We start from the raw sequence: 16720 nt of genomic DNA, 5'->3' as shown, positions 1-16720 counted from the left end.
TGTTTAAAATAACCACCTTAAAATTAAGTGAATTTCAGGTTGTGGCCTAGAAGTGACATGATGCTGGAAATCAATTTGTGTTTCAGTTTTAGGCTTGAGCTTCCTGAGTTGGCAGGGATTTAGAGCTGGTATTAAGACTCTGAGAGGCTCTCAAACTCCTGTTCCAAGAGGCAGGGATAGACTAACAGGGAATTTGGCTTCCACCCTTCAGTTAACTGTGAAGATACAGGGAGGAAATGAAAGAAGAGTCAGAATTTTTCTTCTGGTCTCCCAAGAGATTGAGGCTTGGTTTATGTTCTCTTAAGAACACAAATATGCCATTTCTGTTTCCAGTTATAGGAAACTATGTGTAATAGCTGTATGAAGCTCAAGATTTCTGCCTGGGGACTGTGTCCTGCATTGGCCGGAGCTGGCTGGAGATGACATAATGTGGCACTTGCCTTTGCTGACTGCCTCGGGGCAGAGTTAGGAAGTTCAAAGCACATAGTCCCTTTGTGAGAAGGGGTGTAATGCCTGAGTTTATTGAGGGCAGTAATACAATGAGAAGTATTAACAGGGTGGAAGGAGGGGGTGTGTTGGTATCTCGGATTTTCATCCAGTACAACAGTTGGGGTTCAGATCTATCTAGTTCGCAAGGGGTTAATGAAGTCTAGCCCACATTTGTGGTGGCTGTGTAACTTTTTACTTCCCTCGTTATTCTAGAGCTTTAGTTTCAAGCACAGTTTTTCCTCTTGCTGCCCCTGTCCACTCTTTAATTTCAGTCAGGCTGTACTAAATCATGGCTCTGCAGGTTGGGAGTGTGATGATGGCCCCACCTACGCTTCCCTGAACCCTGCTCCTTTGACTTGCCCTGGCCTGGCCCCTGCACCAGCCCAGCACACTCTGCCCATTGGCCTCCTCAGGCGGGTCCTGCCTGCTGCTGTGTTCAGAGCCGATGCTTTTTGCCCTGATCTGTACTCGTGCCAGGGCTGAAGGTCACTGTGCTCAGTAATAAATTTTGGCTAGAATACAGCTGACGCACATGTTTTGCGCCTCTGACTCTTTCTGGGTGTTCGCAGGCCAGCGTTTCAGAAACATTTTGCAGTGCAGCCCTGCTGCGTCTCTCCATCATTTGTTACTTCGGGATCTTAATTGTCAGATTTTTACATGAGGACAAAGAGTGGAAAGTTTGGCAGCGCTGTGGAACCTGGTAGTGAAATTAAGCTGGGTTTGAAGTCTTCGCACTGCTTTTAGTTATGCAGTAAAACAGCATGATGCAACTGCAGTTCACTGGGTGTTGCACAGAAATGCACGCACAGACGTTCTGTATCTTGGACCCCAAGTTAGCTTCTTCCACATATCCCACTTGTGTGGCACAGTGCGTGTTATTCTCATATTGTATAGAACCTTGGCATTATTCTCATGCCGCAGAGGAACTTAGCGTTTGGGTTTTCCCTTGTATGAGGGTTGGGATTCCTATGAGTGGCAGGTAGGAAGAGGTGTAAGGAAGGAGTGGGGAGTGTGAGTATTTAAAGCAGCAATTTTATATTTGTACTGTAAACGGCTGATGGCTATCAAGGGTAATTTATTCCCTCCCCCCCCCCCCCCCCCGGGAAGCCCTGAATGTTAATATATTAATTAGCGTATCTATGTCTCTTTGGATAATAGAAATCAAAGTGTTTTTACAAATGCTAACCCTCAAAGCTGCTTCTATGAACATGGATGCGTTACACATTGGTAGAGGTTGGAGCAGGACACGGTATCTGGACTTTCTGACCTGTGTGTTAGGCCTGCTGGGCTGCAGGTATTTAGCAGTTGTCGATGGACCAGCACTAACTGGGTGGTGGTGGTTGTGGCATTGGAGCTCTTGGTATGTCACAGATGCAGATATTTAATAAACAGTGCTTGTTTGTTGGTATGGTCCTGTATTTCTGGATTAAAGGTTGTGGTTGTATGAGTTTGAGACCAAGAGGTGTGCTAAGAATTGAGACCTTCCCAACTTGGACCTGCTGGTGTTGGAAATACGCCATGACTGGCAGGAGACTGAGACTGAGACTGAGGCTTTGTCTTGATCCACGCCTCAAATGCAAATGTGATCTCTGTTGACATTTATCTCTGCTTGAAATTGCTTGCCTCCAAAATGGACTTTTCATGGGTGGCTAGCCATTGATGACTGATACAGGCAGATTCCCAGCCCAGGCCTCTGTAGTTAAGCCCTTTTGCACTTTTTTCCTTCAATTGCTGATTTATTTCAGTGATAGCTTGGGTCAAGTACAGAAGAATGTAGGAATTAGCTTTTATTCTGCCTGAATTATATATCTGTGAAAGGCAGTAAGTTGTGTAAGCCATAGAAAAATTTCTGTAATGCTTTTGCTGACATCAAGACAGTGTTAAAAGGAGCCTTGCAATTGATGGTGTTTGAAATCCACCTTTGGAGGAATGGGTCAGGCAGCTTCAGGAATATTTAGAGAAGATGGAATACAGCTTGTAATTTGCAGTCTGTCCTGCTAAGCTTAGGTTAAACCAGGCATACTAGAATTGGAGCTTTAGTAATGATATTAGTGAAAATATGCTGATTTGGTGATCCCACTGCCCTGTGGTAACCTGTCAGGTGCTATTGCTATACCACAGGCAGCTTATGGTGAGTACGAGGGCTTCTGCTGTGGTCTGGAGTGTTTTGTCTGGGTACATTTTCTGAAGCTGAGCCTAGGAGGTATGGCTCAAACATTGTGCAAGCAGCTGTCTCTGCAAGCCATGGAGTGTAGCTGGCCAAGATCACACTGAAGGACCTTTGTCAGCATCCATCTGCTGCCCTGCACTTGGAGTCCAGCCTTTTTCTTGTTGTGGGACATGGCCAGGATAAGGGGTCTTTTTCCTGCTGTGTGAAAATGCTTTGAATCAATCAGGGGCTCAGCCTGAGCCTGTTCCCTGGGCAGGCCCAGCAGTGCAGCAGGGGAAGGTGAGTGGAGATGATGGCTCATTCAGGCTGTTCAAGTGGAAGGAATTGGGGGAAGTGAAAGCAAGTCCTGCTGCTCCACTGCTGCCTTCATACCTCCTGCTGGAAACTGGTTTCTTCCCCAGCTTTGCCTGTGGCTCCCTGCTCCAGCTCTTCACTGTGGGAAAGCCTTTACTGAAGAATAAGAAACATGGTAGAATGGAGAAAATTATGATGAAAGCAGGAGAAAGGAGGAATCTGTATACGTGACATGTGCAAGAGGAAGAGGATTGTGTATACTGAGAAATTTAGATTTACCTGTGCAGCTTCCTTCCATCTATACTGCCAGAGTCCATATGAGAATTACCCTGCATTTTCTGTTTTTTCAGTCTGATAGAAGAATGTAAGATGCTGAGCTTTGGCATTTGGAGGTATTACCCTGAGAAGAATAAAAAGCAGTTCAAAAAGTGCAAAAATCAGAATTAACTTCAGTTGCTGGCCTTAGTTGCTTTAAGCAAGATGACTTGCTGAAGTTGCTTGTTGAAATAGATTGTTAGCTTATCCCGGCCTTTTCATCAAAAAGATATCCTCTCTTAAAAGGACAAGATGTACACAATCTTATCTGTTCACAAGAACCAGGTCATGCCCTTGATGTGATGCAAGGCAAAAATACAATTTTCTCATTTCTCCCAGTTCATCTGTTTTGAACCTAATCCTCAAAAAACCTTGCTGAGACTTTAAACAGGCATTTCGAAACCAAAAATGAAGAGCAAAACCCGGCATACACTTTAGCTAAGGAAGCTAACAAATTTTTTTCTGAACTGTATCTAGGTGGTACTTCTACACTTCATTGGGTACATATTGATAATGCTCTGCTGGCATGAGCTGTACAAGACCTTCCACCTTCATTTGCTCTGGTCTAGTTCAAGAAGTTGCAAATCCATAAGGCAGCATCTCTCAGGAACCAGTCATTTTATCCCCTGTTGGAAAAAGGGATGGGGAAGGAAAGGCAGGAGGGAGAGAAAAAAAAAGATGGAGATCCAGGTTGGGGTGGTGAACATAGACTGGCATAGCTCTACAAATCTCTGAATGGGGAGGGAAGGGAGTGTGTGTGGGGGGATGATGGTTATCCTAGTCTGTAATAGCAGATTACAGTAGTGAGGCGGAAATGAGCTTGCTCTGGTGGTTTTATATCGACTGCAGCATTAGCACAGTTATGAGGAATTGGAGTTGTAACTTTAGAGACAAGACATGAGTCTTCATGCATGAGCTTTTCTGACTGTGATTTGAAGTTATAAATCTGGTGTTGTCTTGGCAGTCTTTAACCAAATCTTTCACCGTGATGAGCAACCAGATTTCTTCAATATAATGAAGAGACGCAGTCTAGGCTAGGAAAGTTGTCTTCAGAAGTGACGAGCAAGGTTTTGTCTCTTTGGGTTTGCTTCAGGTGAAGGGCTCAAATGCACTGATTGCATCTGGAGTTCTGTGTCAGCAGCCCCTTGCCTTCTGGATCAAGAAATCTTATTTTAGGCAAAGAAATCAAACTGCAAAATCAACAGAAATTTGCTAATCTGTTCGTTACACATTGGTTGCTGCTCCTTGAAGGAACGCGTGCTGCAGGAGCTCTGTGTTTCAGTGTGAACAGAAGTCTGCCGGGTCCTCTCTTGTGATGAGGCTGGTGCTGAAGGGTATTGCTTTCTTCAGTGCTTACCACTCTCATTCAGTAACAAAACTAAACCCTTTTCTTCGTGTGAATGGGTGGGAGAATAGGGAAGAATAACTTCCTCTTTGAGTCTTTGACTTTACACCCATGTCTCTTGGAAGATAAAAATGATGAGTTAACGATAAGCATGAGCTTTGTTTTCATCCACCCTGTATTTTGATCGTGCACTGTCAGCCTTTCTCATCAGCATGTTTTGAAATGGTTTTAGGTTGCATTATGTTTAGACACGCATTTTCTCATTTTTCTTGATGTAGGACATCTGTCATTGTTCACTTCACTAAAGGTTCTCTGCTCATAATCTGATTTCCCACCTCCCACACCCCCTGTGCATTTGTGCACTGGTAATGAATAGCCCACATTATAATGCGAAAAAATCTTATTTGTTTAAGATGTGTATGGGGAAATACATGGTAAAGTAAGACTATGTCAAGTATTCATCTGAGGCAAAAAATGAATTCTTTAAAGCGTCAGTCAGTTACATGAACATCAGTAGCTGTTCCCCTGCCACATCCAATTTGAGCTTTACAACTGCTCAAGTATTTCCAGTTTTAACTCCACCGGGGAGTGGTGATTAGAAGTCAGCTTGGTTTTAAGATGGCTGAGGTGACTGTTTGACTAAGACGCCAGTTTAGATTTGTTTCCTTCTGTCTAGCCACAGGATGAGAGATGTAGGTTACTGTGTAACTGGTTTAGGAGTTATCCCTGATATTAACACCTCTTGAAGCACTGTTTGTGCAGCTGCAGCAGATGGTCAGGATGAGAGCCGAAGGAGATGGATCAGAGTGGAAGGCATCAAAGTGGGCACAGACTGCTTGTGCTAGGATGAGATACCAGTGTATAAATAGAACTTCAGCCTAGTGTTAGAATAACTTCTGCTGTTTTTTTTTTTTTAAGTCTATACGTACTATCTAAAGAACATGAAGTGATAACCCGACTTAGAGTATATATGGGTATTTTAAGGAGCTAGTAGAGATATTGCCAAAATAATATTTGCACATTCTTGCTTGGTGCATTCATGTTTCTTCTGGTAATTCCAGGAAATAAAAAAGTATAATTCCCACCTTCCAACAAGAGGGATGAAGAAATGACTTGCCTTACATTGTGCTATGAATTGCTGATGGAAATTGGTTGAGATGCTGGAACTTGAAGCATTAGGTTCAGTCCTGTAGTACCACATTAAGTGCTGTCAAAGCCAACTGAAGAAATTATCTTGTCATAATTGGTGTTTCTGTGGCCGATGGGATCTAGAGCCATCCCTCCTTTGGCTCGCTAGTTGAAGTATGACCCAGGTTTTAAGGCCCAGGGAGACACCACTGAGCCAGCAGCGGCGTGTGCTTCAGACAAGACAAGAGGATGAGGTCTTTCTGTTGGTCTGAAGTCTGAACTGTGTCATGCATACCAGAAACCCCAGCCATGACTCTCAAAATGGACTTATTTTTAGTAGTATTTAATAAAGAATTAATAAGTGGAGCGTACTTGAGCTCCTCTTCCTACTAGGAGAATACTGTGGGAAATGTGAAACCTGTTGACAAGGTTATCTGATGAATTCTGTGTTCGTCTTTCACAAAGTCACCCTATGGGATTTTGGGAGATACGTGTAAGCCTCAATGGTCTCTCCTTGCTTTCTCTTACTTTCTCTCTTCATCCTTCGGGACAGAATAGGCCTGTCTTGGTGTGCACCTAAGGGACTTAGGCTTTAATCTGCTGAGAAGCTGGGCAGGCTCAGGGAAGGACTTGCTTTCTCCTTAACTGCCGGCTGGAGAATTGCCAGCTGATAATTGTGTGAGATGGCACTCGTGTTTGCAAAGAGCTGCCTAATACTGAAGTATTTTTTCAGTCAGCATGTGGCAAGGATGATGGGATTAATGATACTGCATCCTGTCTAACACCTCTTTTTTTTTTTAAGGCTACATGGCTTAGAGGAATTAAAAGCTGAGTTCATAGCCATGTTCACATAAAAAGCTCTGAGCGGTTCTTACAGAGTTCCTTAAGCTTTAAACGTAGCGATAAGCACAGTACATGACCGCTGATATATAGAATACGAAATCCTTATTTCAACAGCAGCACCACACAGAGTAGGTGTTAGCTTTGGGCATTTAAAGTATGAAGAAGCATGGTGGCTAAAGAATTTTCTTCCAAAATATTCCTCAAGTTGGCCACATGATGTTAGTAGTATCAGTCTAGCATATTGGTGCTAGCTGGTTGGAGTACGTGATTGGCAACCCCGTGATCCAGGTGAAAATTGGAATACCTTCTATTTTTGAAGCTGCAGATTGCATAGTAATAGAGGAAGGAAAACCAGGGATGTGTAAATGTGGCCACAGGAGAAAGGAGTATTGTAGTGACAGCTGTGGGATGAAGTGTAACACACGTAGCTGTGCTAATTTTACTTGCTTTTTTAAATTCATACCTTCAGTTCAATATTTCACTCATTTTTATCTGTTAGACTAGAAGATCACTCATTTGTTTAGGGCTCAGTCACAATGGGTATTGCAGTAAAAGCCCACAGTTTATCATCCATGTAATGAACTGATCTTATTTTAACAACTTTTTCTGATTGATATAAAAAGGGAACAATAACAAGTTATTCTGTCTGCCTAAACCCGGTTAAATCTCAGTTGAACAAAAGTGGGAATTGAGTTGTCTGCTTAATTTCAGCTGCTTTTTGTTGGTATTGCAAAAAGAACGGTATGGGAAGAGATCGTCCGTCACAAACCTGTTTTGCAGTGTGGAGGAGAGCAGGCACGTAGGTGGAAATGTGATGTTTGCTTTTCCATTATTTTCATTTTTTGACAGTATTCAAGGGGATAGGCTTCCAGTCATTCTGGCTGATACGTTTTATTATTGTAAGATCAGAAAATAAACATGCAAAGTTAATGACTTCTTGCCTTTTATCACTGAAACTTGGGTAACATAAGTAGATAGTTCTTGGATTTTGTGATGGATTTGTGGATGTTTGCGTTAGAGGGGAAAATGTAGTCAAAGAAGTCAATACTCTAAGTAAGAAGTGATAAAGTAACTGAAAGTAAGACTAATAAATGTGTGAAAGCTGTTGCTTCTTGTTCAGTGGTTCTTTCATTTCTGAGTCTTGTCAGCTTCTGTACCTGTATATTTAGGTGTTCATTACACTACTCTAAAGTCATGAGAAAATAGTTTACCTAATTATTTGCTCTTCTCCTTTTGCTTCAGAACCGAGAGCTCCAGATTATGAGAAAGTTGGATCATTGTAACATTGTCCGATTGCGTTATTTCTTCTACTCCAGCGGAGAGAAGGTAAGAATGAAAAACGAGACAATGGCTCCTGGTACCCATCTGGGGCATAACCGAACTGTTTGCGTTGCTAGAGACAGGAGTGTGAAGATAGTAGACGTGATAACACTGAGAAAATGCTGTAGTGGTGCCCAGTAGATCATGTTGGAGCAGGCCTTTTTCAGTATGGAAGTGTGTGGTCCATGGGGAGTAGTGTTATTAGTATAGCACAACAAGAGCAGAACAGATTTGAATACATTACCTTTTTTTTTTTTGATTTAGTAGAGCACAGCCAGACTTTATTTGCATGTTCTAGCACCACCTTTCCATATGTGCATATATGTTTTCTAGGATTGAGTGTTAAGCACTCTAGGCCCAGACTTCTGATCCCCTTCCTTGTGCATCTGTTCCAGATGCAGGCTGTGTTTCAAAGTCCAAAGGAAAGAATAATGCATGATTGCGTGATTATAGCATTTGTCAGAATGCTTATGCTCCAGAAGGAGTAAATAGCTGGATTTAACAAATCTCAAGAAGTATACACTGCCATTTATGTTTTCTTTCAGTCTAGGTATAAAAGTTCCTTGGCTTCTTTAAAAAGGGTTTACAAAGTTTTGTTTAATGTGAAGTTATAACAGCTTCCTTGTCTCTGTATGTACCGGCATTTTGGGAATCATAGGAGAATTCAAGATGAAATGGACCTCAGGATGGCATCTGGTCCAACCAGCCTCCTGCTTTTAAAGTAGGATCATCCTTGAAGTAAAAGAAAGAATTAATTTTTTTTTTTTAAGTACAGTTTTCTTTCTGGCCCATGTGGGAGTTAATATAAGCTGTGAAGTGGGGAAATGGGCTAGATGACCATCTGAACTTCCTCTGATCTTTTTATATATAGTTATAAATATGTTTATAAATTATACTTATAAAATAATTTCTATAAATGTTATAATTTTTCATTTAAAAAAATCAGATTACATCCTTAGTTGTCTTCAGGTGTCGGTACACAGTGTCCACAGTGCTGTAAAGGACTCTGTGCGAGAGCCGATAGCTACTGGAAGGCTATTAATTCACTGCTGCTGCCACAAAGTGGGTCAACAGAGTAGAAGAGCCAACCCACCCACTTGCTGGGCTTGGGAGCTGGAGAAGGAGCTGACATCTCCAGGATAAGCTGTGGGTGGCAGGACGCTGCAGTCTTGTGCAGTGCACAGAGGGAGAATTGGAGGAGCGCTGTTGTTACCTCTTTGAGAGGTGCTTGGGGGATGCCTGGCCCTGTGCCTATGGGAAGCTTGCAAAACCACTTTGCAGCAAAGAGAAGTGTGGTTTTTAAAAAGTTATTATTATTTTTTTGGATCAGCCCATCTTTCCTTCCCCTTGCATGGTGATAGCGGGCATTTCCAGTGTGACATGGTTGTTGCTGTTTTAAACTATGTTGTGCTCATTTAGCACATAACTAGAAATTCCTTGAGCAGCATGTATACAGGAAGGGAAATGCTGTGAAGAAAAGCTTGGTTTTGGGTTTTTTTTTGTTTGCTGCTTTAACAAGCTTGAAGCTTGGCTGAAGTGAAGTAGAATTTCATGAGACAAGCAGAAGACAACTGCCAAATGGTTTTCAGAAACCCCCTGCAAACACTTGACGTGTTAAAACTTCAGGACACTTCCTGCTGCCTTTTTTAACAATAACTTGAGTAAAACTCCTTTGGAAATCTTTAACTTGATGTTGAGGTCGACACTGGATTTTTCCACTTTGCTGTTTCAACTCCACATGGCTGATTCTTGGCAATGCTGGTTTTGTTTTTAAAGAGGTGGTCTCCATCCATGACCAGCAAATCTTAATGCTTCAGTGAGAAGTTTTCTTTCCAACTCCTTTCTGCTCTTCTCTCTCTATTTCTTTACTCTGTGCCAGTGAGCTTTCCACTGCTACCCTTTTGCAAAATGGGACCAATGTGAACTTGTCCCTAGGGCAGAGGTGCACCCAGCACACCACCAGCAGTGGTAACGTTGCAGTTGAAGTTGCAAGGCCTCTTTGCCGTTCAGTACAAAATGCTACGTAATTGGCTTGAAAGTATTTCCATGTAGGTGGCAGCATGTGAAGATAACTGTGTCCGAGTTTGTTGGTTGTTGTCTGGAAAAAGCTCTGGAGAGCAGCAAGTTGGTGTTCTGCAGCTCATCTGGGAAGGAAGAATAGTGTTTCTTTTTATGTTTGTGTCAGTTTGGGAAGCAGTGACATCTTTTCCACCATATTACCTTCATAATAAAACTTGTTCTTTATAGGAAAAGGGAGAAAAGTGTAAGGTCCTGTCTGGTAACTAGGAAAGGGCATGTAGGAAGCAGTTGCAGGTCTAGATGCTGGGTACCCAGAGCTTATATAAAGTGATTGTTGAAGCCAAGTCCAATGGGAAGACTACTGTAAAAATCCAATGAACGTGTAGCAAAAAATGTGGTAGGATAGTGATGAGTGGAGCTCGCCATTGTCTGTCTTCATGAAGAACTTGGCATAAACACAGATTAACAGCAGCGGACTGTTAGTTAACTCGAGTCTAGCAGTGCTGGGAAGATTTCAGAGGTAACTGTGATACTGCTGATCCCTGTAATGAAATAGTTCACCAATGAACTTTATTTCGATACCTATATACAAAGCCTTTTGTTGCGTAAAGGTTTTCATGCCACTGTGGTTGCTCCACCTGTTTGTTCCAGCAGGTGCCTGTCTTGGACTTCCACCTTCTTCCCTGGTGCTTGACACCAGTGTCTCTAAGCCCAGAGACTTTTCTCTCTCTGTTTTTTGGCCAATATCTGAGAAGCTTAAGTCTGTCTCCATTTAGAGGTCTCTCAAAGGCTTTCTCCAAATCCAGTCAGACTGGCACTCTTTGAAAGCCATGTGCCTGTAGTCACTTGAGTTCACGTTAATCCCTAGGCACTTTTAGGCACTGGGAAGCCTTAGAACTGGGTTTACTCTAGCAAAGCAGGGGATTTCGTTCCTGATTAGAAAACTGGACAGAAAATAGCATAAAATTGAAAACCGATTCCAAATAACACTTGCTAGTAAGCCTTTTCTTAGCTGCATCAAAGTTGTGGCTAGTTTGTAGAGATTTGGAGTTCTCGGCTTTCTTTTTCTAGGGGCTACCCATGGAACTGGTTGAAGTGTTTGAGCTCCCTAGCTTTTCTTTTCCCTTGTGATCAACTCTCCTTTTTATGTGTTTTGTTTGCTTAAACGTCCTTCCTGCTTTTGCCAGAAGCAATCCAGCCTTAGCAGCATGGAAATCTGGTATCTGTCATGGCTTAGACTGATCTCTTCTCCCTTGTTTTCTGTGACTGAGTCACTCTTGTCTGAGCATCTTTAAATTTGTATTGCCTTAATATAGATATACCCTATATAGCAGTGTGTGTGTGTGCATATACACATACATGCGCATGCACACATATAAATATATCTTTGTGTGTATATATATAAAGTTCTGAGTACTGACTGAGTATTAAACATGTTTGACTAATGATTTCTAGTTTCAGAGAGCTCAAAAAGAGCACGTAATATGTATTAATATGGCAGTTGACAGACTTGACGATCAGGTTGCTTCTATAAACTATTTCTTCCTCGCTTCTTTCTTTTTGTAGGTTTACACATGTTTATCAGACCTGCTGGATAAGCCAGTTCTTTCTAGAGACTCTTCCTTAATGAATTTGCCAGAGTAGACTCTGTTTTTTGTGGGGATTTTTTTTCTTTTCCTTTTTTTTTTTTTTCCTGAGGCTGTATGAGATATAGCAGAGCAACCAAATGATGGACTGAGTTGTGTATGGAAGATTCTCTTGGTAGAAGTAGTCACAAGTCTTCTCCATGCTGTATTTCTGGGATTTGTGGTTTTCTAGGTAATCTCTGGAGAAAATGGGCAGGATTATAGGGCTAGCCAAGTGTGCTGTGTCTGACAGTTTAGTTATTCTGCCTTTGGAGAAGGTATTGAACAAGACGCCTGGTTTGCCTGTCAGCTTGCCACTGGGACATCAGATTGTATTGGGAAGGTGTACATTTCTGGTTGGATTTTTGCTACTTTTCCTTAATTTTAGGGACTGCCTTACATTTAGCATGATACATAAATGTAAATGTTGATTTACTGAAGCAGGGGCACATGGTCATGCTGCCCGTCCTTTTTAGTCGAATTCTGCTGAGAATCTTTTGAGCTGTGCTCCAAAGGAAGGGCAGACATGGACACACCAAATAATTCCTCTGGCTCCTTTGCTGAGAGTATTCCCCAGTGTTTTATAGCATGACCTAACTCCTTAAATCAGAGGCTGTTGAGTACAATTATTCAGCTGCATAAAACCTGAAATGAGTTCCTAATCCCCATTTTTTTCCCTGTTTCTGGTTTAGATTTTTCTTTGTGATATTTCACAGCTGTCAGGGTTTTCTCGCGTGGGTGTTTTTGAGTGTTTATTAGCCTGCCTGATCCATATCCATGCCCAAAAGAGGAAGAGAAGTCCCTGGAGAGATTTGTTTCTGCATCAATTAATATAAAAGTAAAGTAAATACAGTTTTTGTTGAATAATTGCTTCTCTGGTGTGTAACTATTTTTTTTCCTCTTTAAGGTGGCTTGGCATTCAGAGTAGTCAAAGCATATATGGAAGCACAGAGATCACGAGCAGGCAATTTGCTGACTCTTTTTTGGAGGCTGAGCTGGCCCTTCTGCATGCTCTAATTGATTTGTAGTCTTATTTAACCTTAGCTGTAAGGGCATGCAGCCAAAAGTCCATGCAGACGCAGGGTGGAAATTTACTCCCATAGACTTCAGCTGAGGTTTAAAATAAACGTGCAGGAGAGTAGTGCACAGCAGCTTATGGCTGCAGCTCAGTGTGTGTCTCATGGACGCTTTGGCACCGGTGTATTTGCAAGTTTGAGCCTTGCTGAACAGTTGGATCCTCCACCTTCATGAACATCGCTATCCTTTCTTGCTGGATTGTTCAGATGTGTCCTCACATAAGGACCATCACTGCTATTCCCTGTTAAAATGGAGTACTTGTAGTTGAACCATTTGGTTTCTTTCTTGAGATGGTTATAAAAAAAAAACAAAAACAAAAACAAAAACCAACAACAAACACAGAAGTCTTGCACAAAACATTGAATTGACAGCGCCTCGAGCCCAATTTCAAACTGACAGAGCCTGTGTGAATGTTTTGCACCAGCCTAGTAACGTGCTGAAGGGCCTTCGCTAGAGATGAATTTTAGTCACTGTGATGCATTTAATCTTTGGCAGATCTGCTGTGCTGTCAACAAAGGAGCAATTAATGCCAATTATGAGGAGTTTTGTGATGTTGGTATCTCTAGTCCTTGCCTGAGGCCTGCCAAGCTCATTTCAAAAAGGGCACCAGTCATCAGATAATGATTATCAGTTATTGCTGTTAGGGCTTGCAACATGCTAGGAATTTCCTTAGTTGTAGTTATGAGCAGTGTCTGGGTTTGAGTAGGTTGTGTAAATAGAAATAGCAGTTTTGTCTGCCTGCTGCAGGGCTTTGCAAGAGCAGAGTAGACATATATATATATATATATGTGTGTGTGTGTGTGTGTGTGTGTGTGTGTGTGTGTGTAAAATCATTATAGTGTATTGTCTTGCCTGGTTTGCTGGCATGGATGGATCACAATTCAGAAACTTCCACTCAGTCTGGGAGGTAGTGTACAAGCACGAAAACAGTGGATCCCCAGAGACTCTGCTTTTCTATGTTATGGTCTGCAGGACAGTCCAGTGACCTCAACGTTATCGGTTAATTTTCATTTTCCAGAGTTACCAGTTGCGCAGTCCCTGCTTGGGAGCTGTAGTTCAGATATCCACAGATCACCTGTGTCAGAGATCACAAATCAATCCCACCTTTTGGATGCTGGGTGGCTTTTTAATTGGAATATTTCTCCTTGGAAGTACAGCTAGAAGTTTAAGGACTTTACAGGGCATAAAATAAACAAGAATTGGTGGGAATTCCTGAGTTCTTTTTATGGGTGACCTTTTTCTTTACTGTAGTCTCTCCTTAGAGGGGAGAACTATCACAGAAAATGTCTTCTTTTTTTTTTAAATGAAGGAAAAAGGCTTAGTGCATCACGGAAGAACACAAACTCTTTCAGGGATCAAAGGTAGACAGTATAAACCAACTGTCTTAAAACAAGACTCAGAAAAGTTCTTAAATCTGAATTATATTGGAGGGCTTGACTTCTGCCCTTGTGCTACCATCACAGCTGACCTAGCTGGCATTTTCTACCTGTATCAGACTGTTAACGTTGAAGAGCAATGGGCATTGCAGAAAAAATTGAGACGTTATGACAAGTAGGTATAGGAACAACAGTCTTGGGACAGACAGTCCCAACTCCCCAGTGTTGGGACAGTTTTCAAACTCAGTCATGAGCAGTGAGGGAACAGGAATGGAGATACTTTGCCCAATATTTGCAGTGCTAATAGAAGGGATTGGTATCTTTCTGAACACTGAAGTTGAGTCCGCAGCTGCTCTTACTCCCCTGGAGTTATCCATGTGAAACTGCAGCCATACCTCTAGGCTTACAGTTCCTTTACTTTGGTGGCAGCCACAGCTCTGTTCTGAAATGGATGTGGTTGTAAACTGCAAGCAAAAACCAGGCATATGTGGCCACTGGATGTCACCATTCCTTCATACAAATAAAGTCAACTACAACATATTTTGCATTTTCAAATGTTTCGAGTGCATTGTGGCTACTCAGAGTAGGAAGTCTGCAGATTCTTGCTTAGTCTTTGAAAGTGGTTCCATAGTCTTTGTATCTTTAATGTACTGTGTCAAGCCTTCAAGATGGGAAAGGAAGGTGAGTCTCTCATGGGGCTTGATGAGGATGTGTGAAGTGTGTGCTGGTTGTAGTTTTGAGAGAGGGTAAAATAACCTTTTTTTTTTTTTAATCTAGGGCAAAAGCTGAGTGACTTTGAACCTTGTATGTTGTCTAAATCTAGATAGCTAAGCCAGGGTGAAGGGCGTATCTTGCCTCATGTTGACACTCCGGTTTAATAATGCACTCTGAAAGAAGGCGTAATCCACAAGAAATGCTAAAATCCATTTTCTTGCTTTCCAACTCCGAGTTAAATCCTGCAGAGCTTTTTGACAGAACCCTTGTGTAGCTTCCATCCTGTTTGTAACAGCTCCATGCGTAGCACCTACCTCTGAAACATCAGCAGTGGGGTGCTGTCATACGGTAAAGAAAGCATCATCCCCTGGAGTAAACTGACTGCCTTATTTACCTTGTATAGCCCCCATACTGATGCCTTGGGATAATTTCAGTAAGGAGAAGTGCATTCTGGAGGTATATCCCTTAATTTTAGGTTTATAACTTACCTGTGTGCTTTTAGCTTGAGTAGGCAGGTAAAGTGAGTTTCTTCAGACTGCAGTTCCACATTAATTCCTCCAAATGCAAGTTTAGTTTAATAAACTCTCTTGTGATGGTCATCTCATAGAATCATAGCATACCAGGTTGGAAGGGACCACAAGGCTCATCTAGTCCAACCTCTCAAGGTAAAAGTAAGTTTAAATGAGATGACTCAGCACTCTGTCAAGATGACTCTTAAAACTGACCAAAGTAGGGGAATAAATCCCCCTGGGAGATTATTCCAGTATCTCCTCTCAGTTGCGCTCATACAGCTGATGACACAAAGTCCATCTGAAAACTAGCACAATGAAATGGCCCAGGATTTAAGAAAATAAAACAACAAAAAAACCCGAAAAACCCCCACCTGCCACCACCACACTGTTACTGATCTGCCAGGAGATGGAAACCAAAATGAGCATATTCATCGCTCTTCCCAAATACTGACCAGTACATTTAGTTGACCTAGAAGAAAGAGCACCCAAAAGAGTTTCTTAACCTTTTTCTCTTATTACTTGATGCTCAGAGAAATTTTCCTTGGATTCCGGGTCGGACTGACAGTTCAGGAGAACTCTGAACATCTTACTAGATGCTTATGTATGCTTCAGAGTGTGCCCTGTGATCCTCTCTCCCTTTGCCCTCAGTCTGGCGTTTGGCATGGATGAACTCCCTGGCTTCTACTGTTGTGTTGGTGGTAAATAGAGGAAATGGTTGAACTTGACTGACTTATGTTGATTGAAGTTTTATACATGCGCTTTGTAAATGTAGTGTGTGAGATCCATGAAAAAAATTAACGAAAGCTGGCAGAAACCACTCGGGATTAATGAGGGGTTTGTTGAGGTGAGGGACGTTTGTAGAGAAAAGGAATATTTGTACTTTCCCTGCAAGGAACAATCCAGAAGAGTGAATCTTTGAATTCAGTAGCTGTTGCTTTATATTGGTCACAGTTATGCTCAGCTGGTGCTTATAGATTACTAGTGTGGACTGAAGGAGAGAAGAGTTTTAGAAGTGAAGTTTGAGACCTCCATGCAGCCTTTCACAGTCAGTAGGGTAATGTTTTCAGTTGTGCTCAGTCTTCAGCCACATAATGTGTGATGCTCATGTGCTAGAGTAGTTGTGCTTGTATGTCCGTTTTCTGAGAGAAAAATACTAAGTTGCTGAAGTGTTTTGCTCTTGTGTCCTAATCTTTCTCATGCCTCTCATTATGGGATAGTTGGTATTAGTATTTACTTATATGAAGTGTTTCTAGCCAGAGTGAAGTGGTGCCTGAATTGTCAGTGCTGGAGAGGTGCAGAGCAGTTCAATGGCAAGGCTGTAGTTATTTTGCTCTTGCTCATTTCAGAACAGTGTTTGTCAACCGAGGATTTGTCTGCCAAAAAAGCAGCTTCTAACGTATGAGGCAATTGGAGGTACACGAGCTGCATTGCTAAAACCAAAATCCGTAGGAAATACAATACATTGATCCTGTATTTCAGGATCTGGCTCCCTG

At 42.0% G+C, this 16720-nt stretch overlaps 1 protein-coding gene across 1 annotated transcript in view; it reads left to right on the top strand.

Annotated features, from left to right (window-relative positions):
- Nucleotides 1-16720, top strand: part of LOC104538329 (glycogen synthase kinase-3 beta) — a gene marked incomplete at its 5' end in the record, with an annotated part of 90491 nt that overhangs the window by 19416 nt on the left and 54355 nt on the right. The window contains one exon of the mRNA XM_010181490.1: nucleotides 7827-7910. Coding sequence (XP_010179792.1) covers nucleotides 7827-7910 — 84 coding nt within the window. The remainder of the gene's footprint in view (nucleotides 1-7826; nucleotides 7911-16720) is intronic.

The sequence above is a fragment of the Mesitornis unicolor genome, unplaced genomic scaffold (genome assembly GCF_000695765.1).
Source record: "Mesitornis unicolor isolate BGI_N332 unplaced genomic scaffold, ASM69576v1 scaffold21323, whole genome shotgun sequence".
Classification (NCBI taxonomy): Eukaryota; Metazoa; Chordata; class Aves; order Mesitornithiformes; family Mesitornithidae; genus Mesitornis; species Mesitornis unicolor.
Note: the sequence above shows the minus strand (reverse complement) of the source record. Positions and strands in the feature narration are given on the sequence as shown.